We start from the raw sequence: 25,466 nt of genomic DNA, 5'->3' as shown, positions 1-25,466 counted from the left end.
GTATGGAAGTAGGCATAAGGCAGAAAACATCAAGCACCTGTTTCTTTTGCACCTTCTCGGGCTTCCCACACCCAGCCAACCCAGAGCAACAATGGGCAGCCTAATCACAGAATGGTTTGGATTGGAAGGAACCTTAAAGATCATCCAGTTCCAAACTCCCAGCCATGGGCAGGGATACCTTCCACTAGGCCAAGTTCCTCCAAGCCCCATCCAACCTGATCTTGAACCCTTCCAGGGTTGGGGCAGCCACAGCTTCTCTGTGCAACCTGTGACAGTGACTCATCACTTCCCTGGTCAGAATCCGAGCTTCTCCCACTTTCAGATGAAATCCCTACCCACCGCAAACTGCAGGCCTTTGGAAGAACACCACAATGGGGCAGACACTGTGCATCTTGCCTGTCTTCTGACCACTTGCTTCCTGGTTTCGATTTGAGCATCATTTTACTTTGTAGGCACTTTCCAGTAACTCAACGTAGTTTAGAATTAGACAGAGCTAATGAACTCTTCTGAATGATGCTCTTCTGAAATGAGCTCTTCTGAAAGAAATCAGAATGCTTGGTGCTAAAATGCAGACAACTTAAAAATAAACTTTCTTCTATGGAATATTCATTAGAAATACAGCACAATAAGGATTTCTGCAGACATTCTAGAGTGAAATACTTTAAACATTAAGACAAATCAAAGGGTAACCAAAACAAAATCAGCTCATGAGGAGGGCCGGTTTATATATGCTGAACAAATACTTCACAGGAAAGGAGTTATAAAGTAATATGTGGAATTTAGTGATGACAGAGCCACTGAGACCTACATAGGGAAACAACCTGCAAGAACAAAGCTGAGCAGTTCAAAGCCAAACCTGGTGCCTGAGTCAATGCATGAAAAGGCAGCATCCATATCCCATGAAAAGGCAACATCCATATCCACCAATACATATTTTATTCATTTTGGCATATTTCACCATATGTGGCCAATTGAGAAGCAGTAGAAAGAGCACTTTGAATGGGGAGTGGGCAGGTGCAGACAGGGGCTCTCCAGCAGCATCTAGAGTGAGCTCAGCCACCCAGAGCAGCTCCCACCTGTCAATACCCCTTTCCCTGAGATCTTCCATAAGAAACAATAAGAATCACATTTTTAAGTCACACAAACTGTTATTTTTTTATAAGCCACCATAATGCTGACCAGTATAAAATTGAAGGCAAGACATACACCAGGGATTAAAAACGTAAACAATGCAGTGTTTCAAGGATGAAATGCAGAGGACCAGCTTAAGGAGCACATAGCTCTGAATTCTATTTAAACCCTATTTTGAAAATTTATAGTGGAGACCAAGTTGTGTGAAGGAGTAAACTTATCTTCAGATGCTTTGGAAAAAGAAATACACATGAAGAAATACGGGAGATCTTACAAGGAAACAATTGATCATAATGTAATAATTTGGTAATTGTAAAAGTGACTGCTCACGTTAAAATTTTAAAGGTTTCTTAAACCTCAACAACACAACCAGGGGACTGAATAAGGAAAAAGGGACAGTGCTGGCTGCTTAGCTGCAGCCAGAGGCACACCCCAGAATGGCAGCTCCGCCTTGTATACCGCTGGTGTTGCATCAGCCAAATACATATTCAAATATTTTCCTTATATATCCCTCTCAACAAAACTTCCCATAACACACACACAATATTCATCTCTTAATTGCAAGAGCCAATTATCATTCCATGCATCTAAAACAGTGATAAAGTACTGGAAGAGTGATAAAGTACTGGAATGGTCTGCCCAGGGAGGTGGTAGAATCACCATCCCTGGATGTGCTTGAAAAAAGACTGGATGTGGCACTTGGTGCCATCGTCTAGTTGAGGTGTTAGGGCATGGGTTGGACTTGACGATCTTGAAGGTCTCTTCCAACCTAGTCATTCTGTGAATTCTGTGAATAGCACAGTGAAGAATTTTCAGTGTAGTGGTAACAAATTGTTTCTTTTTAATATCATGATGAAGACTGTGAAGATGCACACCTCCTAAGTTTTGGGTAGAATTTTCTATTTGTATAAATTAGACAATGAACATCCTGGATACAATGCACTGATTTTATATCATGTTTGCACCTATGCCAGATAGCTTTTTTGGGGACATTCTCTGAAATTACTAGGTCACTGCATGAAACCAATTTCTTCCTGGAGCTTTAAAGGTGAACAGAAGTGTTATGTTTGCTTTGTTTTAGTACCCAATTCCTCAGCACTGTCTAACACTTTATGTTTTCCTTTGTCTCTCAAATGCTGCAGCAGAGCAAATATTTGTATTTTTATTAATATTTTGTATTTTACTCATATTTTGAAGAAGTACATTACTAATCTTTGGGTGCCATAGTTTCAGTAGAATTGACCTTAAAATCTACTTTGTAACACATAAATATACAGCAAAGAACTGTTATTCCTTTTCCCATAGCTTTGCCTGAAAGCCCCTTAATTTAAAAGTTATAATAATTTGGAGGGAAGGGGATTACAGTAATTTCACGACTATAAGGTGCACCCTTTTGACTAAAATTTTCCCCTGAACCCGGAAGTGCACCTTGTAGTCCGGTGCGCCTTATGGTCGTGAAATTACTGTATATTCTCTATTCCAGGGGAGATTCCTGCCTTCCTTGGCAGACACCTGTCTTTCAAACAGAGACACCAAGCTATCTTCAAAATTTGGAGCATAATTTTGGGGCAATTTATCCTATTTCAGTACTTTCACAGTTTTTTATCGTTGTCTTTTTTTCTCACTGATAGATCATTTCTCGTAATTTCTCTCTGGTTTGCCATGCAGAGAGGTTCAAGTTTTGTTCTGTAAAACACAGTACATACTTACAGCGCTGATTCAAGAACTGACATGTTGGGAAGAATGAATCAGGAAAACCTTATAAATATGATTGTCTAGCAAAAGATTTTGAGAATATGAAAATCATAAGCGAGATAGAAATGATAGCAGTTTTCAACTGTGTGGCTGAGAGCAACAATGTGGGTGCTTGAAGGCCTCCTTCCTTTGTTTAGATAATGCCAGATGCTACAAATACCAAAGAGCCAGCAGAGATCCTCTTCAGGCATGACAGGAAGGGTCCAAGATAAGGTTTAGAGATAAGAAAGCAGTAAAGCATGGTAATATAGCGATTTCTATAGGTTGTATGCAAATGTTAGAGAATTTGTATCTTGTATTAGATTGGTTAGTGGAAATTGGAATATTCAACACAGAAGAAGATTTATTGTATTGTAAATGAAAAATCATGCTCTTACTTTGTCCTGGTTTAAAGGGACAGTATTACCAGGAAAAGGAAATTCAGGAACTCAGGCAAAAAAGGTATAGGTTGGGAATAACAGTTCTTTACTGATATATTTATAAGACAAACAAAAACAGCATCAGCTATATGAAAGAAAAAAAAAACAGTGACAGAAGAGAACGGAACTCAGTCCCAGTCCCTTTTTTTCAGTCACCGATGGCTCTCCTCCTCCACACAGTCCGATGGAGCAGGGCAGGCGGCCTCTCAGTCGCGGCTGCTGCAGGAGCAGGGGGGCGAGGTGGCGGCACCGCCCCAGGTGGAAGAAAGGGTGAGGAAAGAACTCTGCTCACCGTGGGCGTCCCACTTCCCAGTTGTTCAGAGGAAGCAGGAAAGCTTTAGCAGTCCGAATCCAAGAAGCCTGATCCCAACCACGGAGAAAGGAACCTCTCTCCTCGAGTTCAGCCAGCGAGCTGCGAGCTGCGAGAGTTCTCTTACTCCGAGTGTCCTCCTACTTGCCGAAAAACAAAAGCAGGACTCCACCTTTCCCTAATGGAGCCATCGGGCTGGTTCAGCCATTCCTTTGTCTTCAGCTCTTAACGGCTAATAGGGGAGCCATCCCGGCTAGCTTAATATAATAATGGGAAAAATTTCTAAACCTCGCCAGCCCACAACATGCTTCTTTACTGCTCTTACTTCTCTTACTTCTCTTACTTCATCCTCTTACTCCCCTCCCTTATCTCTTAGAACTCCTACCACCCCTCACTCTGTTTCTGTCCTGCTCAGAGCTGCGGCTGACAGCTCCTGGCAGGGCCCTTTATACCCATGCCCTATGCAATAAACTGCAAACTTCAAGACCAGAATATAGAGAGTGCCTGAGTTTGTCCTGACCACCGTCCCCCACAAAGGCTCCCGTACTGACACATGCTTGCACTGATGTCCTCTAAGGGGACCAGGCACATTGCAGGATACTGGGGAGGGGAGCAAACCTACCAGAACCTGATAAACTGCTACAGGACATGAAAATGCAAGTAAAAACTTTTGGGGACTCCTAGGACAAGGCAACAAGCCTATTTAGCAATGCTTTAGAAAAGACAGAACCATCACAATTCTTAAGCAACAGTAGTCTTTTATCGTGATCCTTCTTTTTCCTTAGTTAATTGGATTCTTCTTGTCTAATTACAATTACTCTTGCTGTATCATTTGAGAACATCCTTGCACCTATCTAAAGCTGCTGCTGCACATGATTAAACTGCAGTGTGATCCAGCCTAACACCACCAGCAGCTCACACATGTTATACACATGGATGTTGTCTACCTGGATGTCAGCAGAGCCTTTGTCACTTCCTCTCGTGGCATTCTCCTGGAAAAGCTGGCAGCCCATGGCTCGGACAGGTGCGCTCTTTGCTGGGTTCAGAACTGGTTGGATGGCCAGGCCAGAGAGTTGTGGTGAATGGTGCCACATCTAGTTGGTAGCCAGTCACCAGTGGTGTCTGTTATGGGTTCAGAAGGATGCCCATGCACAAAAAAAGTCAAGACAGGTCAAAATAGCAAAGCAAGTAAATTTTATTAGTCATGTTACCAATAAATACATACTGACCCCTGGATGCTGGAGAAGCTGCCAAGTAGGAGAAGGACATAAGAGAATGGCTCCTGAGTGGGAGGGGCAGGAGGGCAGCACACCATCAGGGTGTCCCCTGGATGAAAACGGTGTGCATCATGTCATCCTTGCTCTCCACCCCAGGACCACACCTTATATCTCCTCCTCAGGAGTGCCCAGTTTCAACATCATCTCATGTGGGACCTACGCATGAGATCAGGTCACAACAGCGCATGGTCACACCTCCATGCCAACAATGGCTTTATTGTATATTGTACCTCTTTCATGGGATAAATCCCACCAGGTGACTGATACATTGTTTCATTTCTGAAGTCCTACCAGCTAACAGTAAGTTCTTCTTCCACGTTACCTTGTTGATGTGCACAACTGCAGACCAAATATGTCAGGCCTCAGACCTATCTTTGGTCCCTGACACAGTGTCCCTCAGGGATCGGTGTTGGGCCCAGTCGTGTTTAACATCTTTATTGATGATCTGGGTGCTGGAATTGTGTCTGCTGTCAGCAAACTCGTGGATGACACCAATTGGGTCAGTGTTGATCTGTTGGAGGGCAGGAAGGCTCTGCAGCAGCACCTGGCCAGGCTGGATTGATGGGCCAAGGCCGATGGCATGAGGGTCAGCCAGACCCAATGCTGGGTCCTGGACTCTGGCCACAACAACCCCTGCATTGCTACAGGTGGCGGTACAGTGACTGGGAAGCAGCCCAGCGGAAAAGGATTTAGGTGTGCTGGTCAACAGTGACCATGAGTCAGCAGCACCCAGGTGGCCAAGAAGGCCAAGAATAAATAGTGTGGCCAGCAGGGCCCCTTAATTCAGGATCATGGAGGTGCTGGAGTTGGTCTAGACAAGGGCAACAAAGCTCATGTAGTGCATGACTTGGGAGTGGCTGAGGGAGTTGGAGTTGTTTAGCCTGGAGAAGAGGAGGCTCATGCTCACCTTAATGCTGTCGGTAGCTCTCTGAAAGAGGCTGTAGCCAGCTGTCAGTCCTTTCTCTCAGGCAACCAACAACAGGACAAGAACACACAGTCTTAAGATGCACCAGGGGAGGTTCAGCTTGGACACAAGCAAGAATTTCTTACAGAAGGGGTGACTGGGCATTGGAATGGACTGCCCAGGGAGCTGGTGGAATCACTGTCCCTGCAGATATTTAAGGAAAGGCTGGATGTGGCACTTAGTGCCATGGTCTGGTTGACAATGTGGTGTTTGGTCATAGGTTGGACTCAACCTCATAAGTCTTTTCCAGTCTAATTGATTCTGCAATTTTGTAATAATTTTGTGAAGCAGCAAGACAAATACAACTTCTTAGGTACTCCACATTTATCGTAGAAGCAACTGAAAAAAACCATGGCTCTCAGCTTCAGTAAGGATACAGTCAGAAGCCTGCCAAAAACCCCCAAGTTTTAATAAATATACCAATTTTGCATCTTAAACTGTTTGCTCATGCTGAGGGACAGCTCACTTTTGTACTTCTTGAAGGAAAAAAAATTGCCTCAAATGAAATCATACAGAAAACTGCAAAAACACATATTTAATTTTCTTATACTGTATTTTTTTACCACTCCTCAGAAGTGGTATGATGCCAGCTATAAAAATTAAAATTTCTTAGCCATAGATAGAGGCCTTCTAGAGACAAACTATTTGTTCTACTTTTGCAAAATGGAACAGGATCCCAGTTCTTAGAGGACTAGGGAAGATTGTGGACTGCTCCAAAAACTCTCTATGAGGATTTTGCAGAAAAATCCTCAAAATACTCACCAAAATTATTATTCACTTTAGTTTCATTGTATTGATGCCTAAAGAGACTACCTGGAACAGAGGCTGGACAGTGTTAAAGGAATCAAGTGGGTATTTAATAAAAAGTCTTCAATGGGTAGTACAAGAGCCTGGCAGTGGCTCTATGCAAAATGCACAACTGGTCATGAATTTTCACACTTCTACAAGTTTTGGTTCATTTACATATTTGGGTTAATTGTCTAATTACAGTTTCAGGTTATGAAGTCCCATCCTCCCAGATTGCTCTCACCAATTTCCTGGTTTTATACTTGTGGGTCTGAGGCTGCAACGGTGTCCTCAGTTGGTTCTCAGGTTGGAAAAGGACTGTTTTGTCTATCTAAACTGTGAGGAGAGCTTGCTAACACTTTATATGAAGTTCAGAGTCACACACCAATGCAGTGCAGAATCTGAAAAATATAAAAGCTAAAACTTAAAGCATCAGTATGTCTAGTTATGTGTGATGACCAATGCCTAAGGTGCACAGTGCAGGTCCACAACAATCCAATTTAGCATTCTGCAATAAGGAAATCTAAAAATGCCTGAGCCTCAGATGGCTCTCAATGTCCGTTATGTGTATATTCTGATGCTGTTTGGCTGCTCTGACCCTTGTTTTCTATATTTTTGTAATGTCAGGGGAAGGCAAAGTAGGTCACTATACTTCACTGTCATTTACAAGAATGGAAGGTAATATATGGTCAGTACAGTGTGCATTTTCAAACTCAAATTCAAACCCAGGACTTTCATACACTACTGCAATGCCAGGAATGCAATAAATTCCTAACTTTTGCCTTTTGCTTACAGCTACCACTTGAAGTAAGTGGAAGGCCTGATGACTTATTTCCCTGCTGTTAGCCATCGAGTCTCCAGCACTGATGAGATTTTATTCAGACAATCCTACTGTATTGCTCACTCAGAGTAGCAGAGCTGCGATTATCTTAGAACCAGGTACAGGTGGTTTTACTTTCTTCTAGAATTAGAAGTCTTGTATTGTTTAGGAAGATAACTTTATGGTGGGGTTGGGAGGGAAGTGCTTAGTTGTTTCAAGTTTTCCCCCCTCGACAGATCGATCTTCTAGAAAGCCAGGGAGAAATCAGAAACATCAAAGAATGTATATCTGAGTGCCTAAAACAGGTTACAACGGAAAAAAAAAATCAGTAACTTCACACAAAACCCTGAGTTGTACTTAGAGCCATGTTTGCATTCTATTCTATCAAATGAGATCAACCAGACAGAAAAATAAAAATATTCTGTTTAAAAAAATTCTGTGGTGGGGAGGAGAACACAGCATGGAAGGTTACTCAAGATGGAGAAAACAACTGTTTCAATAACACTGTTTCTCCACAGGGCACCATTCCCATGTAAGGCTTTAATAGACTGAACACAGACATCCAGCAATATTGGAAGGTATCCATCTTACTCCAACTTTTATATTAACTTATATTAATTTATATTAATATTATTAATTATTATATAGAAGCCATTCTTTAGACAAGATTTATCAATATATCAAATGATACAATTAAACAGATACAAAAGTCACACAGAGATCTGAGGATTGCTCAGTTTGGAATTAATAGATGCAGTTTCTTAAGCCTTGCAATGTGTGGCAAGGTTCTTTTGGCTATTTTTTTGAGGAGTAGGTAAGAAATTATTAACAAGTATCTGTGGAGACTTACTTTAAAACTTTGGTTACCAATGAAATGCCCAATTTACTCAACCCTGCCCCCTAAAATCCCAACCAACCACACAATTAAAGCCAAGGAAAGTGAGGGATAGAGAGCATGTTTTACTTTTCATGATTTTGTCACTCGAAACCTGACATGTCTGTAAAGTAACAGGAAACAGTAATACATCAAATCTTTAAATTTTTTCTAACTTAATTTTAAAGGGCAGTTTTATTGGGGTTTTTTAATGCTGAGAATTACCAATCAATCTTATCCTGAGGCCCACTTCTGAATCTTGGATGTCTTTTGTTGAGTGTGCCATCTTAGACTCTCCCAACTACGGACAATTCCTCTGTAAAAGTGAACAGTGCAACCCAGACTTTGCCCTGAAACCAACTTCTCATCAGGATTTTAGAAGACAAAGAATCACAGAAACTCAAACTACACTGTATCTGCAATTTCCCTGCAATTCCTATGTTCATCTACCAACCATGGTCTCGCCCTTTCTTTGCATCAATTCAATTCCAACTTAGTTTTTGACTTGCTTCAACATCGTAAGATAGGTCATGGAAATGATTTCTTTTTAAAAGAAAACTGAAAATGTGTACTTATTTCCAAGTCAAGTGTTACCTATCATTGTCTTGGGTTGTAATGCAGGACGTGACCAAAAGTATGTATTCTATTACCATCTGTTAAAACCAGGACAGTGTTCTTGACCTTTTTCACCACTCATCCTTCCTCCAGGAGGTATCTTCTACTAATGGCCCGTTGAGTCCCATTGCATGATAAAATTGCATCACCCCATTGGAAGATGCTCCACCCAGGGGAGGAGCCAAGCATTTCCTACCTAGATAAAAACTGAGATTTAAGACACCAAAGCAGCCTTTTTCTACTGGATTCCAGAGGAAAAACAGACCTTTCCACATCAGCACTGGACCTTTGGAGGAAAACTGCACCCTTCTGCAGAACCACTGTCTCAGCTGAACCATGTCTGTCACTCTAGGAGAACTGCAGTCACCATTTAGTGGGAGTGCTACCAACACCCTGACTGACAGGGTGTCAGGTTGTACTCTGACTCTGTCAGTGTTTAGGGTTTTGGTTTTTTTTTTTTTGCATTACTGTATTTTTATTTTAATTTTTCCTAGTAAAGATGTGCTATACTGCTATTCCTCTTCCCATATCTTTGCCTGAGAGCTCCTTAATTTCAAAATTATATTAATTTGGAAGGAGGGTGTTTGGGTGTTTACATTGTCCGTTTGGAGAGAGGCTTCTGCCTTTCTTAACGAACACCTGTCTTTCAAACCAAGACAATCATCTATATCAAAATTTCAAATAATATTTCTCCATGTATTTTCAATTCACAGTCCAGCCTACTTAAATTAAAAAAAAAAAAAAAAAAAATCAACAGAACCCCAACTTGTTTTACTTTCAAAACTGAAGCATTTTCTCCTATGTTAATCTCAGTTCACAACTCCAGAAAAATTTAGCTAACAATCGTACAAGTTGTCCTTTGAAGGACTTACAGAAATTCAGTACCTCATTACTTGAGATACTTGATTCAAACAACTAAAAGATAGTATCTGACTCATAATAATATGCATCTTTGAGTTCATGCAGCTGACTTCTCAAAAATGCAAAAAGTTCAAACTATTATAGGCACTTTATAGCACTCCTTTTCTACAGCAAATCACAAAACACTGGGTAGAAAAGGGGAGATTCAAAAGCAACCGGGAGATGAACTAATCACAGATTTGAAGTTTCTCATGCAGATGTTTGCATTATGCCCTAGAGACTATAAAAAGCCAATTAAAGCAGTTTGTAGCCTGTACTCAAAACGGAAAGTCAGAAGAAAAATACACAAACACATGGGTAAAACTGAGTTTTTATTTTTCTGTTGATAAAACTCAAAAGATCCTTCACAGCAGCATCAGAAGCAGAAGTTACTTGCAGAAATGATATCTCTTCTGAATTTCTTTGTATACCCAAGTATGAGTAGTGTGTAGGGACTGCATATTAACACAGTATAGGCACTGCTCAGTAGTAACAGAGATCTTGGAGTATTTTAATTGACCCTTTCTTTATTATTAAAGGGTTCTCATAGTATCAAAGATGATTATTAATTAGCTGACTGTTACTGATTTTTTTGTTACTGCAATTTAAAAACATTTTATCAAATTCTAATGTACTATTTATATGCCCAGATACACCTCTCCACATTTAGTAGTAATTGACAAACCATAACCAAATGCTACAATTCAGAATGAAAACGGTACTGCATTTAATAGCTCTAACTGCAGTAAATATTTCATTAGAGTAACAAAACATACTTTTTGTTCAGTATTACAAAGGATTTAATTTGTAAAATGAACATTCCTATCTTCTATCCATACCTTTCTGTAATATATATATATATTTATATATAGCTCTATAACATCTCTACTAATTAACAATTGAAACAAAACACACTCACAATTGGTCTAACTAGTGATTTTGGTCTCAATACTTTAAATGTTAGTTGTTCCATAAAAATATACAATTCAACAGCATGGTTGAATCAGTAACATGAGGCCTTTTGAAAAAGACCTATGACATAAAACCAACCATGCAATTCAGTGCTCAATATCATCTAACTGATAAATATTTATACTGCATTTTCAAATTACCAGTATCTCCCAAACTTCTCTTTGCAGGCTTACCATGCTTACAAACATGCAGAAAGCAATCACATTTTTTCTCACTTGCCCATAGCAATCACTTTTTTTTCCCCAAACAGATCAACTGACAAAGCACAAGCTTCAAGTTGTCATTCACTAGCCTTTTCCTTTCTTTCATATATTGGTTCACATGAAATACAACTAGGGATTAGCCATGTAGCAAGAACTGTACTTTTCAGTTTAAGCCTCTCAAAATCAAATTACTAACAGTCAGTTAGGATGTACTCATAGCTGCCACACAAGTGAACTGATACCCAGTAGGCAATGAAGCTAATTCTTCAAAAGGTGAAGCCCAAACCCTATACTATATAAGTACAGCATCAAACCTGCTAGATTCCAAAAAGTGGATCTCTGTCAAAAAATTTTCAAAATGGTACACAAAATCCATGCCATCAAGAATACATGAGATAAGACAGTAATTGTTTACAGATGGAGATTCCTTATTTACCTATCACGATGTAGTACTTCTGTAATACAAACAAGAACCCTCCAAGCCAAAAGCAGTCAGCAATAAAGCCCCAGACAAGTTCACATGTCACAGTAACCTGGCATGTAAGACTCAGAATATTTTGGTCTTATAACAATAACAATCAGTAATTTAGGTACTTACAATTCCAGAACCAATACATTCAATATGCAAGTAAGACTACAATAGAAGATACTAGAAAGACAAGAATCGTATGACAATTAAGATGAATAATTCTTTTACACAGTAGAAAGTCAGGGAAACATCTGGGTTTCTTCTGCACTGCATTTACATATCTTCTGTTTCTCAATATAAAAATACATCTAGAGTCAATCCAGAACTACATACAGCAATCATGTTTTTCCCCATAACTGCTTTAAAATTAGTACAAAATAATGTAAATTACAGGAATTATTGTTGCAAGTTTGTAAATGTTGGCTGTTACAACATCCTTACATAAAAACACCAACTGCAAATTATTTACAGGAGAGGTAATAAAATTTCCAGAGTAGTGAATTATAATTTAGCAGAAGTGTAAAAACAATGTATTTACCAAAAACATTACAAAATCAGCTACACAGTAAATTGTGATTACGTTTTGTAGTTGACATACAACATATTTTTAAGAAAAGTGCCAAAATACTGCTGTATAAGAATTTTTTTTTTTCAAAAATCAGTTAACAAAACTCCTGGCAGATTCTGTGCTAAGTAATGTCAAAAGAAAACAGGGAAAAAAGGATGCTGATTGTACAACTATGTCTATTAAATGCCTTGGAATAATCTGTAAATTCACTTTCTTGCTTAAAAGTCTGACACAAGACATTAAAAAAATCAATAGAAACATCACCATACATGCTTTTCCAGGGCATTTTAGGCCATTCTAAACCTACACATTTCTCCTAAACTGTGAAGCACATGGAGACTGAAGACATTCTGAAACTGGCTGAACTGCTGAGGACTGTGATCAGGGGCAAAATGTCCTGCCAGATGCCAGTCACTGCCAATGCACCCCAGGGGTTGCACTGGGGTCCACACTCTTGCATGTTTTTACTAACAACCCAGAGGATGGGGCAGATCACACTCTCAGCAAACCATTCAAAGGGACCTCAGCAGGCTGGAGAAATGGGCAAACAAGAGTCTCATAAAGTTCAGCAAAGAAAAGTGCAAAGTCTTACATTGAGGGGGAATAACCTCATCCTCCAGTACAGACTGGGGGACTGACCAGCTGCAAAGCAGCCTTGCAGAGAACAGTAGCAAGCCACGAGCCACCACGTGCCCTTGCAGCAAACAAGCCCAACAGCCTCCTGGTCTACACTGAAAAGAGCACTGCCAGCAAGTTGAGGGAGGGGATTCTTCCACTCTGCTCAGTCCTCAAGAGACACAACTCAAGTGCTGGGTCCAGTTTTGGCCCCAGTCTAATACAGAAATGGGCATACAAGAGTGAATCCAGTAAAGGGCCACAAAGGTGATTATCTTACAGACAAGGAGAAGTTGGAAGAACTGGGATTGTCTCTCTCACCTGGAGAAGAGAAGGCTCAGGTGATCTTACCAACCTGTGTAAATGCCTGAAAGGGAGGAGTAATGAAGAGACTAACTCTTCCCAGTAAATCTAGAGACTGGACAAGAGGAAGTGGGCACAAGTAGAAATACTAGAAGTTCTACTTAAAATTAGAAGTGGCTCTTCATAGTGTAAGGGAGAGCAAAACACTAAAACAGACTGTCCAGAGATCTTCTGGTGTCTCCATCCTTAGAGATGACTAGTAAGCCAGCTTGTCACACTCCTGAGAAACCTGGTCTAGCTGGTCCTCCTCTGAGCTGGGTAATGGGGAATGGACTAGATCTAGTCCCTCCAACCTCAATAGTTCCATGATTCTATGAAAAGGACAGGGTCTTATAAAAGGCATTGGATCAACTGAGTCACAAAGAAACTATAAAATGTAAAAGAAATATATATTTTCACTTTAAGTTACTGCATACAGTGTTAATTTTGCTGCCTTCGTTTTGCCGATCTCATTTTTTCAAATCTTGACTCCATTTCTTCCAGGACTTTTGGTGTGTATCGCACAACTAGTTTAACCTTTCCTTGAGCTGCCTTCAGCAGTTCTACTGCTTTTTCATGGTGTTCACCTTCAACACTCTGTGAAGTATAAACCATTTATTATTAGTAAAGACATAAACTGAAAACAGATTTTTTCTTTTTTTTTGTACAGTTCTATATAACAATTATATTTATGTATTTATTTATATGTACTCTATTTTCAAGACAATTTCAGGACTTATGTTTCAACAAACCAAGAGAGGTGATAATAAAAATGCTGATTAGTATTAAGTAAAAGAATAGTACAAAAATCTAGTTTAGATTTATGCTGAGCAATTAAATTCTGCAACAATAACCTTAGTCAATTATGAAATTACACTTAAAAACCAAAAGCTTCAGGAGAATACTTACTTAAAATTTAGTATTATTTTTCTTCATTTGCATCCATTTTAAATTTAGCAGGTGCCCTCAATTCGCTTAATAAATTGCCAGAGACAACTGCAAGATAGCTGCCTACTTGATGCTACCTTGCATCACAGCAAGGCAAAACAGTGCATACTGGATGCTTGCAATGGAGCAACTAACATGTAATGTGCTGCTTATCTTAGTGCTCTACATGTCTCTCAGTAAACCCAAGACATTCAAGTTCATTTCCTCTAAACTGATTATCAGTAGCCTAACCCAGCTGAGGAAGACCAGAATAAAAATGTGTTACTAAAAAAAACCTCTCAGAATTTCTTAGAATTATATTAGATTCATCTAATTACAATTTTTAAGCAACGGTTCTCAAAAAGTGCATCCAATCATAAATTCCTGGTCAGCATATATTTCATCAGCAAAACTTATTTCTCCCAATTAAACACAATGACGGGACTACTCCAAGCCTACCTCCCACTGGTGCTATTAGAAGCTAGAAGGCAGGTGATGTACCTGTTGATTGGAGGGTTTCCCCGTAACTATAAAGTTACTTACAGAAAGAAAAACAACAGTTAAAAAAACCCCAAGTTATTTCTCTTCTATCAGACTAAGACAACACACACATTTGAATGTTTTCATTTTTGTTATTCAAGTGGATGTGTAGGCTGTTCAGTTCAAAACTGGCAATAAAAGGCTTGTGGAGTAATAATTTCAGATTATAAGCCGCACCATTTTCACTAAAATTTTGGTTCGAACCTGGAATTGCGGCTTGTAATCTGGAGCGGCCAATATATGAACAAAAGTTTGGAAATTTCCCAACCCAGAAGTGCGAGCCTGCAGCAGTCCCAAGTCGGAGCCTGGGCAAGCGAACATAGCGGCGGCGATGCAGGCAGTGGGCGGGGGTGAGCGAGCCCAGCAGCAGCGCCGCCCAGCCAGCCCCGAGCAACCCCACTGAGCTGCAGCGCCGAGCTGGGCCACCTGGCCCCATCAGTAGCTCCAAGTGGGCCAAGCCCACCTGGTCCTGAGCCGAGCCAGTAAACCCCGCAATTCTGTTACTAATTGGCAACTTTGTGAAAGTTACACACAGATGCTCACTGCAAACAAAAAGTGCATCTTACAATCCGGTGTGGCTTATATATGGAGGAAGAACTAAACATTGCCAACACCCCGGAAGTTTGGCTTATAATCAGGTGCGGCTTGTAATCGTGAAATTACTGTAATTCTATCAAAACACCTAAAATTCTGGAGTACACTCAAAATCTCCCACCTGAAAAAAATAAACTTGTTTTTCAGTCATATTCGCTGCAGTCTTGGCAGTGGTATTCTTTATTACTATTACTGAAGTACAAATTAAAATCACAAGAAAATGCCTGTCATGTATTATGATGACAGGATTCCATCTGTAAATACCAGATTACGATGATTTTTCTGAGACATTAGCCCTCTTAACAACAATTTATGCACTCACTATATTCTTACAATGCCTATATATATTAATACATGTGCATGCACACATAAGAGTCATTGTTAGCTATACCAACTGCCTGATGATCAGGCTCAGTTTTGAGTGGAGTGGTAGTTCTGCTGTCTTTAAGAAAGTCTGTGGGTAAGGACTCATCTGAAGACAGTTTTGCACCAGTCTCTCAATCTTTCCTAATAACAAAAGGCTAAGGCAAGGACAGTTGCATCATTACAGCTATGATTTCTTTTATGCCTCTTGGAAAGGACAGCTGGACTCCCAGGTAATAGTTAGCAGCCAAGTATGTCAGAGATATGTGCTAGTCAGGAGTTCCTAGAGTACAGATACCCAGTATCTCTACCCAGTCACTATTCCTTTCAGGAGCCAAAAACCCCCAGAATCTAGTTTGACCCTAAGTCTTAAAATAAAATTTGGTTTACAGAGGTGATTATTAAAATAATCATTTTAAGCCTTCATAGAGCCTCTCTCTGGAAACAAAAGCAAGTATTTGGGAGATATTTACATGCATTTGACTGAAAGCTGTCTCAAGTCAAAGCCTGCTCATAACTTTTTCTTTCCAGCCTTTGTTTTACTTTTTGTATTGTTTCTTCTTCAGAAGAAGATACTTACTAAAAAACATCCACATCAGCACTTTAGACATGTATTTCTTAAAACACAGTAAAAAGCCTGGTTATGAAGCTCAGTGTAGTTAAGTGGAAAGAAAAAGTACCATGCAAGGTAACACTACCTAGCAGTTCAAGTTCATTACAGCTTTCATCAGGCAGTAGCATTTTTACAGGGAAAAATGAAAATCTGGTCAGTCAAAAGCAACATGGCATAATTTATACCTACTTTAGAAGGTGCAGAAAACTCTATTAGTAAAAATATGCATCATGAAACTTTGATGAAAAAGGCAGTTTGTATTTTACAAAATTCTTTGATTACATTTATATAACTCCTCAGAATCTGAAATACTGATATAGATAGTACAATTCCTTTTTGAGACAGATAACCAAAGCATAATCCTAAAACTCTCAATGCACACAACTCTACAGAAACCTAAGCAAATTTGTTTCCTGAGGACAAAAAGAAAGCATTTCGCCAAGAAGACAAAATGAGCTTGTGCCATGTGTGTTCTCCGTGCTCCCTCAAGCGGAAATAAGCAGTTACTGCTACATAAAGAAAAGAGAAAACCAGTTCCTACCACTCCGTTTACAGAAAGCAGCTGGTCTCCACGTTTCAGGCCTCCATGTCTATCGGCTATACCTCCAGGGATAATTCGAGAGATATAAATTGGAGAGTTTTGTTCTTTGCCTCCCATAATGTTGAAGCCAAGACCTTCTTCAGTTTTGGGTAGTTCAACCACTCTGGGATGAGAATGACCTTCACTAGCAGCAAATGCAGCTACCGTGGCCTGTGAAAAACAAGATTTTCTCATTTATAAGAAATTAAATACAGTCCCTTTAGCTAGACACAGTGAGCAGATTGAAAATGTATTTTATCTCAAAGCACTTAAATGTTAAGACAAATGAGACAATTAATTCCCTACATACAAACACTATTATGAAAAATTCAGAACTCCAAGAATAAAATTGAAATAAAAGAAATTTAAAAACAAGTCTTGTTAAACCTTTTAATAAGCTGTCAAGTTTATCCATTTTATCAGGCATCTAGACAATATCCTTCTGGATTTTATATAATCTGCCTCTGAAGTAATGAACTACATATTTTTTGCAAGTTATAGTTTGACTTTTACCTTTGCTGTTGCATTAGCTCTAACTTCTGGGCTACTGCTGATATCCACAGTTTCATATACATGTTCATACACCTTTAAAGAAGAAACAGTTTCAGTATAAGAAAAAAAGATATTTTTTTGCTTAAGTAATGTAACAAAATATCATGTGCAACTCAAAATCCTGTAAATTAAAAGTGCACACCTCTAAATGTTACTCCCTGATTCACAACAAGAACAGGCAACCTAATATTCTATGAAGAAACAAATCTCTTGGCACCTGTATTGCTCAGTCTCAACCCAAATCTTCCCTCCTTCCACAGGATTCAGACTTCACCAGGACTTTGGAAATGCTTAAGGCTAGGCATGCACACCTGACTTGAGGCATGATGACTATTTTCTCTTGCTTGATTCAAGCTGGAACTCTTCAATATGGATGCATGCAAAAACACTTAAAGGCAGCTCTTCAAGGCCTTGCTGACAACCCATCCCTCCCCACAAACTCCCAAATTTTTCTTCAACTTTAGCAATTAATTGAATATCTTAAGAAAAAACAGGATTGAAAACACAGAGACAATAAGAATACTAATGCTAAGGAGGTGCTTTCACTGAAGGCTAACTCACATCTTCTAATCTCCCTGCCAACCATTGGTCTTTGCTAAGCAGTAAGTACAATGTTTTCAAAAGGATGAAAACACCAAGATGACACCTGCGTCTACAAACAGATTTTTAACAATCATTCCAGCTGTTATAATTAGTATTAACATAAGCAACAGCAATAGCAAGGCACATCTAATCACCCTAAAGTCTCCAAAAGAATACCTGGAATGAAAATGAGGTGGCACAAGACTCCACCTAAAGATGGCTTAAAAATAACACAGGCAATTGGTATTTTGTCTATTCTTACATACTGGGAGCTAACAGGATGTTATCCAGTTGGTAAGGACAGATTCTCAAAATAACCTTTAAGAAGTGATTTGCTACTAAGCCATTATTTTATATACCGATGGTGTCCCAAATTATTTTATTTCGAAATTACTCAAAAATAAAGCTTGTGCTATTAAGCTCTGTAAATTAAATATGGCTTCATGAATTTCAAAATCAGCTTACTGCACCAAGCACAAAAAGGAAAAAGTAAATCATACTGGTCTTTAACTGAAGGTAACTGCTTACATCAAGTTAACTTACCTCTCTTACAGCATTACAGAACTCACTTTGAAGGACCCTTTGCAATGCCTGTAGCTTTTGTGGTGGCACTTCTCCACTTCTCTGTAGTTTTTCCAGCAATTCAATTGCTCTGCAGATGTCTATGAAAAAAATAAAGCACTCATAATGAGGAATGCCTGAGGAATCTCAAGGTGTCTTTGGGGCTTTTTATTAAAAATAAATTAATGGAGCAGTCTGTGTATGTGTATTTGCATACTAAAATGATGCTTTAAGTTTCATTATCCATAAAACTAAGCATTTACGAAATGCTACAACAAAACACTATACTTTCAGCCTGTTATAAATCAACCATAGGAGCAACCCTATAACATATCTGGAGCTATCACTGAGACATGCACATTGCAAAGACAATCCAATTTTTCCTGAAATATCAGTATGTGTATTGAAAGTACTGGTACTGTATACTTCATAATACTCTACGGGTGGCACTTTGCTAACACCAGCTATAATATTATTAAATATCCTGTGGAACATTGCTTTTATATTTAAAACTTAGTTCAATAAGGTAAACTCAATACTTCCCACAGAAGAGGGCTGAGAACTATCTCGCCTGTTGCTCTTCCCGCCTCAAGCGCTTATAAAATCCAACAGAACTCCGTTTGATAGTACTGAGAGACATTATCTCCATAGACTAGAATCCTGAACCTCAAACCTCTTGCAGTTCCTTGAAATTTGTTACTAAGAGTTCACATTGCCCATTTGCTCATTAATGTTGCTTCGTGAAACTGAAGTCCATGAAGGATTTGATTCCAGACCACTATGACTCCAGATAAGCATCAAATGCAATGAGACATTCTCTTAACAGTGCCAGAAGAGTAGAACACATTCACAACCCTTGTATTTCTAAACTATTACATAAGTGATTATTCTGAAACACAGAATTTTTGAACAGAACTGGAACAGTCTCTTAGAAAAGCAGATAGAAAGGAATACTTTCATTATCACAAAGACAAAAAAGCAGTGATTAATCTACTATATAAAATAATACACAGATCATTTTATTATGGGATGAAGTCTGGGATACTGCTATGTCCAAAATACATTACTTCCTTTTTTCTGTAATTAACCTCTAGGTACTCATTTTTCATCTGAATGCACATCTACTCAATGGCATGACATCAGGCCCAGAGGACATGCAATAGCCATGAACTCCTAAAATATGACTGTAAAATGGGAGTGCTTATATAACAGGATGAAAAGGGTGCATGTTCTGAAATTAGGGTGAAGTGCACTGGCAAGACATAGCCCATGGCAATGTACTGTCCACTCACATGAATTATAAGACACATCTTACAAACTACTAGATTGAGACCAGGTCATGCAGTTGATTAAACAAGGAATACCATAACCACCCAGACTGGTCATCCAGGGACTGGAAACAAAACCTTAATGGAAAAACAGTCAAGTAATATAGCCATAAGACTCAAATTACTTCTGATGATAGTTAATGTTTCCATGTGCCATGAGAACTTGGTGTTTCCTGGCAAACATTGCCAAGCTTTACAAGCTTCAGTTATCTAAAGCAAAGCAATATCAAATCCTAAATTATCTACAAATAATCCCATGTTCTAGAGAGAACACATTTTACACAGGCATGCATATTTGCTATTTGTATAATAGCAAAATTTTAAAAAACCAACCACATTTAAAGCTTATTTCCTAATACATATTTTGTATTTTATTTAAAATTCAAAACAGTTGGTGAAATTAGAGACATTCTAGATGATGCAAAAATCACCAAACCATTCTTAGTAACCCTTGTGTTCAGCAACAGCAGTACTGATTCATGAAGTACTCAATTCATGAAGTAGCCCACTGATCAACTTGAAGTAGTATGATCAAATGGCAATCACAGCACTTCCAATCTAACAACACTCCATGTGTTAATGAGAAATGTCTAGCAAATCTGCACATACACTGCTATCATTTAAATACTTGGAGATGCTTTCAGACAAATGATTATTACATGCACATAAAGACTACAGTTCCACATAGCCATTCTTGAGCCTACAGTCTATGAACAACATTAAGATGTAAGGTGTACAAACTTGCTATCAGTTTGGCAAGAAATTTTAAATGCTGACAGCAATGTACTGATACAAGAATTAGCTGCAGAAATTAAGACACCAGAATTCCATGTGATAATTTCACCTTCATATTTTGTCATTAATTTAGATATGCTTCCTACCTGTCTCTCTTAACAGACAAAACATTTAATGATACAGTACTTTTTACCCTAAGGTAAAACTGGTTTGTTTGGGAACCAGCCACGCCTTTCATTAACTACAGACTAAGAACAGACTAAGAATCAGCTTTTCAAAAAGTGAAACTGAACTGGATTCATTTTAGATGAAACTAAAGCAGAGGACACACTTTAATAGAAAAGTGTTTTCAGATCAAAGGATCAAACTGTTGCTTATAAAGTAAAAACCCAGAGCAGTCAGATACAGCATGAAAATTATATCCTCAGTACTCAACAGATCTTTTATCACACCACACCACTTACTCAGGTAGATAGAGACAATAGATCTCATCAGCAGGACACTTTGCTCCCAACAGTTGTTCCATTGTATGTTACTGAGAGGATCCCATTATTCCAGTGCGGAAGTGTAACTGAACTTTCTTCTACTGAAATGCATTGTGCACCATAAGTCAAAAGCTGAATATTCAATCTTATCCCAGCAATATTGCTTTAGGAAAAAAGAGTTTTGCTGGGAGTAAGGGGCAAAACACACCTTCTTTCGTTTTTCAATAAAAGCTTGTTGACTACTGTGTTGCTTCCTCCCGAATTACTAACTGGAATATGATCAGCTGAAAGCTGTCTCCCTCACAACATAAATACTATAGCTTAGCCAACTGTTCAGCACCAGAGACCAAAATGAATAGTACAGAAGTGTTCCAATGAGGGATTTCAACAAAGATTGATGCAGATGTAACTCCAGGGGTAGACAATTAAAAAAACGTAACCCATTAAACTAAATGTAAAAATGAATCCACACATAATGGAAAGGTTACTTTTCTTTTCACCTTTTCTTCCTTTTTATACCAAGTTGGTTTTTTTTCACAAATCATTTTTTGTGATCACGGATACTAGATTGAAATCCTGAAAAAAAGAAGCATTTAATCTAAAAGAATGTGGGCCGAAAAAAGTCATCAAGATGTTACCACTCCAAGCATGTGTGACCAAAACACAGAAAGAGAAAAAACCACAGCATCCTTATAGGCAGTCCTGATTAACCACATCCACTACCTATGTTCAAGTATTCCAGATTCCTAAGCTGTATGTAGAGTTAGCACATGTCATCACTAAACTGTAAGAATAACTGAAATGTTAGCTGTTGTTTCATTCCTACCCTCTAATGAATTTGGGTGGTGGTGTTTGCAAAACTGGGTGGAGGAGAAAAGGCACAAGAATTTCCAGTTGCCTTGGTGGTAAGCATAAGGTAACGATTTAAAATCAGCTCATTTTCTAAACTATTCTCTCTTTTCTTATGCCATATGCCAACAACATTAGTGAGGTTCGAGCTAATTATGACTCATCATCAGGTTGTGCAGTCAACTCCACACCATTAACAGTTACTTATTTCTGTAAACAAAGCTCTTGCTTTTGTAGGTCCGTTATAAGGTGCTCTTTTTCTTCTTTTTAAAAAAGACCAATATGCCTGAAGACCAAATAGCTCTTTTGTTTCATCGATCCCTAAATAACTGCAGATTTGCTTGTTTTCATGGACAGAGCATAGTGGCAGACTAACGAGGTGAAGGATAGAACCTGAGTCTTAAGTCTCCAGACCTTCCAAACGCAACTAATCCATTGCTGAAGCAGCTGCCCTAATTAGCTTTGGAGTAGAGAGAAGATGAGCTGCGGAGTGTGAAGCAAAGACCTTACGTAACTCATTATTTACAAGCCAACTCACACATTACAAGCGGTTCCCTTGTGGAATGAGAAGCAGGACTAGCAAAAAACAACTGAGTTCTTCACTAGGTAACATGATAGTGCCAGAAAAATAAAGTGGGTAGGTAGTTTGTTATATACCTACAAAAATACATCTAGCACCGTGAGCAAAAGTGGTGGTCCTAGCAGGAATGGTAGTGAGAAAAGTCAGATCATTCAATCACCTATACTTCACCTACTTGTTTTCCTTTTCAAACACATGTTTTCTAATTACGAGTAACAATTTCCAATGTAAATTTCATTTTCCAATCTCTACTGTCCTAAATACATACCAACACACCAATCTATATTGTTACACAAGCATCTGTGGACCTTACCAGATGATCACATTGAAGGAAATTTATAATCGTTTCTTAAAAACTGTGGATAAATGTCACAAACATACTACACAAAAATACCAAACTAGGTTCTATATTTTATCTGTTTTGCTCTTAATTTCAGTTACACACTGCATGTACTAACAACACAAATTAAGACCACACACTGGAAAAATAGGATGAAAACATAAACATGACAGGGCAATAGACACCAATCATGAACAAGTGTAGAGGGACGCCTGCATCAGCTGTCTTCTATAAAAGAAGTAAATTATTATTCTTAACACACGGCTAACAAACTGAAATTAGAATTCTGCTGGGTTCAAGATGCAGTTTTCCCATGAGACAAACAGAAACCAAGAGACTACAGGCTGAGTAAGAGCTGTCTGAAGCGTTTAACAACAGCGAAGGCAGAGCAGACACAGCTGCAGAGTGCACCCACGGAAACTCAGCCGCAAACTGGAACGCGAGAAAAACCTCCGGAGGGCTGGACAAAGCAAAGCCGAAGAGGTCGGTCCCATCAACAGGCTCGAAAGAGCCAGAAGTGATGGAAGCCTCTTCATTTCAAATCAGTTGTTCAAATCAGCTGCGGCTGCGCCCGGCGGACAGGAGGGGCTCAGCTCCTGCGGCAGCACGGTACCGGCAGCACGGTCTGGGCCGGGCTGGGCCTGGCCTGGTAATGGGGGTGACCGGCCAGGGGCTCGGGATAGGCTGCGGCTGCGTGACGGAGGCCGGGCCAGGGGCTCCAGCGCCACTGCCTACGCGCCCACAGCAGAGAGCAGCAGAAGCGCCCGTGGGGGCCACGGCCGCGCTCACCTCGCTCCAGCCGCACCGGCCCGCCCAGTGCCGCCATCTCGTCCTGCCCGCGCCGGCGGAAGTGACGCGACGCCGCCGGAAAGGGCGCGGGGCGGGGCGGTGCCGCCGCCGTGACAGGGAAGCGCCGTGGGGGCGGTGCCCTCAGCCTGCCTGACAGGCTGCGTTGACAGTACAGGCTGGCAGCTGCCTGACTGCCCCTCGGTGTTCCGGGGCATCATTCCTCTGGACTCTGATGGCAATTTCACTAGAAAATGTCCTCTCCGGCTTTTTTGGCGTGACTGAGGACTGTTTACACGCTAAAAACACTACATTGCGAGGGCAGCTCTTTCTGTGCACCCGGAGTGCCCCTGGAGATGGGATATATACATATGTTAAATATGTAAATAATGTTAAATATACGTACATATATATCCTCGTATAGAGAAAAATGTTTTCTACCTAGACTTCAGTAAGATTTTTGACACTATGTCAAAAGTGACACATTTTTTCACGTTTTCACACGCTGTGATAAGCCAGTGTCCACAATGAAGACAGAAGAGTCCTGCAACTTCATTCAAATAAAGGCAGAGAGAGCCCTATAGGCCACTAGGTCCACTATGTCTCTCTCCATTTATTCGAGTAAAGTTGCAGGACTCCTGTCTCCTGCGTGGACACTGACTTTTCACAGCGGGATTTTTCTGCACGCACCAGTGTCTCCCATGACATCACCTCATAGGTAAGCTCAGGAAATCAGGTTAGAGGAATGTCCAGTGAGGCAGATCAAGACCTGGCTGAAGGGCAGAGCTCAAAGGATCACGATCAGTGGAGTAGAATCCAGCTGGAGGCCTGCACTCAGCAGCTTTCCCCAGGGATCAGTTCTGGGTCCAGTCAACCTGTTTATCAATGGCCTGGATGAAGGGATGGAATGCACCTTAAGCAAGTTTGCTACAAAACTGGGGGAATGGCTGATACACCTGAAGGCTCTGCTCCATTCAGGGTGACCTTGGTAGGCTGGAGAGTTGGTCAGGGAGAAGCCTAATGAAGCAAGTGTGGGGGTCTGGAGCATCTGGAGGAAAGACACTGAGAGCTGGACCTGTTAAGTCTAGGGAAGACTGAGAATTGGTCTCATCAATGCATATAAATATGCAGGTGTGAAGAGAGTGGTGCCAGATCTTTCCGTGGTGCCCAGACAAGGAGCAATGGCCATAAACTAAACCACAGAAAGTTCCACCTTAATATGAGGAAGAACTTTATCTTAAGGGTGGCAGAGCAGTGCAACAGGCTGCCCCGGGAAGTTATGGAGTCTCTCTCTGGAGACATCCAAAAGGCACTTAGACAAGTTCCTATGTAAACCTATTCTAGGTGATCCTGTTTTGATACAGGGCTTGGACTGGATGATCCCCAGTTGCCCCTTCCAACCTCAAATATTATGTTATTCTGTGATTATTATACTTTATGTTTTGGATTATATATTACAATGTTGTAATAAATATAATAACATATATAAATAATATAAAATTATCTAATAATATATGGTGAATAGTATATGTATTATGTCTAATAGATAAATTTTTATATCTATAAATATATAGACATATAAATATTGTTCTGCGTGTGTGAAATAGGAGGCGTGCTTTATATTTCCTGTTTGGCACCAGTTTAATCTCTTTGTGGGAGTAATGTATTGAATTTACCATCTGTATTAAATCACTGCAAGTACAAGCGTGACATAGTTACTGTGTGAGTTTCTTCTGGAAAAGAGCAGGAGACTACTTAAGAACATGTATTTATATGCTCTTAATTTATTCTGAGGGTATAACTCTTCCCATTTGGCTTTGATTTTGTCTGCATTTTGTATTTTTTGCTTTGAAAGAGAATAGTTCTCAACACGTCTCAAAGTGTCTGCCAATGTGGCAGTGATATACTCACTTCTTTCTGTGATTTATTTTAATGTCAGTTCCTCTCAGTTTGAGGGATGCTTTATGTGTACTTCAATGAAAAGGTCATACAAATGGAATTTTGCAGGTGAACAAAATTAAATCCTCACAG

At 39.7% G+C, this 25,466-nt stretch overlaps 1 protein-coding gene across 2 annotated transcripts; it reads right to left on the bottom strand.

The window, feature by feature from the left end:
• Positions 1-10,166: 10,166 nt before the first annotated feature.
• LIN7C (lin-7 homolog C, crumbs cell polarity complex component) lies at positions 10,167-23,520 on the bottom strand. 2 transcript variants are annotated; one of them, XM_033062861.2, is made up of 6 exons: positions 23,439-23,520; positions 18,315-18,433; positions 17,151-17,222; positions 16,599-16,808; positions 13,458-13,617; positions 10,167-13,352 (listed from the first exon to the last, which is right to left on the bottom strand). In XM_033062861.2, exons 1-5 carry the CDS (start codon positions 23,473-23,475, stop codon positions 13,462-13,464), a joined length of 594 nt encoding a protein of 197 aa, XP_032918752.1. In that variant the 5' UTR covers positions 23,476-23,520; the 3' UTR covers positions 10,167-13,352; positions 13,458-13,461. The 2 variants fall into 2 exon arrangements, with proteins under 2 accessions (XP_032918752.1, XP_032918751.1); XM_033062860.2 differs by having other exon boundaries at positions 10,167-13,617.
• Between the last annotated feature and the right edge of the window lie 1,946 nt (positions 23,521-25,466).

This window comes from Catharus ustulatus, chromosome 6, assembly GCF_009819885.2.
Source record: "Catharus ustulatus isolate bCatUst1 chromosome 6, bCatUst1.pri.v2, whole genome shotgun sequence".
Classification (NCBI taxonomy): Eukaryota; Metazoa; Chordata; class Aves; order Passeriformes; family Turdidae; genus Catharus; species Catharus ustulatus.
Note: the sequence above shows the minus strand (reverse complement) of the source record. Positions and strands in the feature narration are given on the sequence as shown.

What these genes read in the sequence shown, in the direction of transcription:
- LIN7C (XM_033062860.2), bottom strand. Translation starts at nt 23,475, where the DNA reads ATGGCGGCACTGGGCGGGCCGGTGCGGCTGGAGCGAG. An exon ending in GCCGGTGCGGCTGGAGCGAG is followed by an intron (nt 18,434 to 23,438) that starts GTGAGCGCGGCC and finishes TTTTTTTCATAG; the next exon opens with ACATCTGCAGAGCAATTGAA. An exon ending in TCTGTAATGCTGTAAGAGAG is followed by an intron (nt 17,223 to 18,314) that starts GTAAGTTAACTT and finishes TCTTCTTTAAAG; the next exon opens with GTGTATGAACATGTATATGA.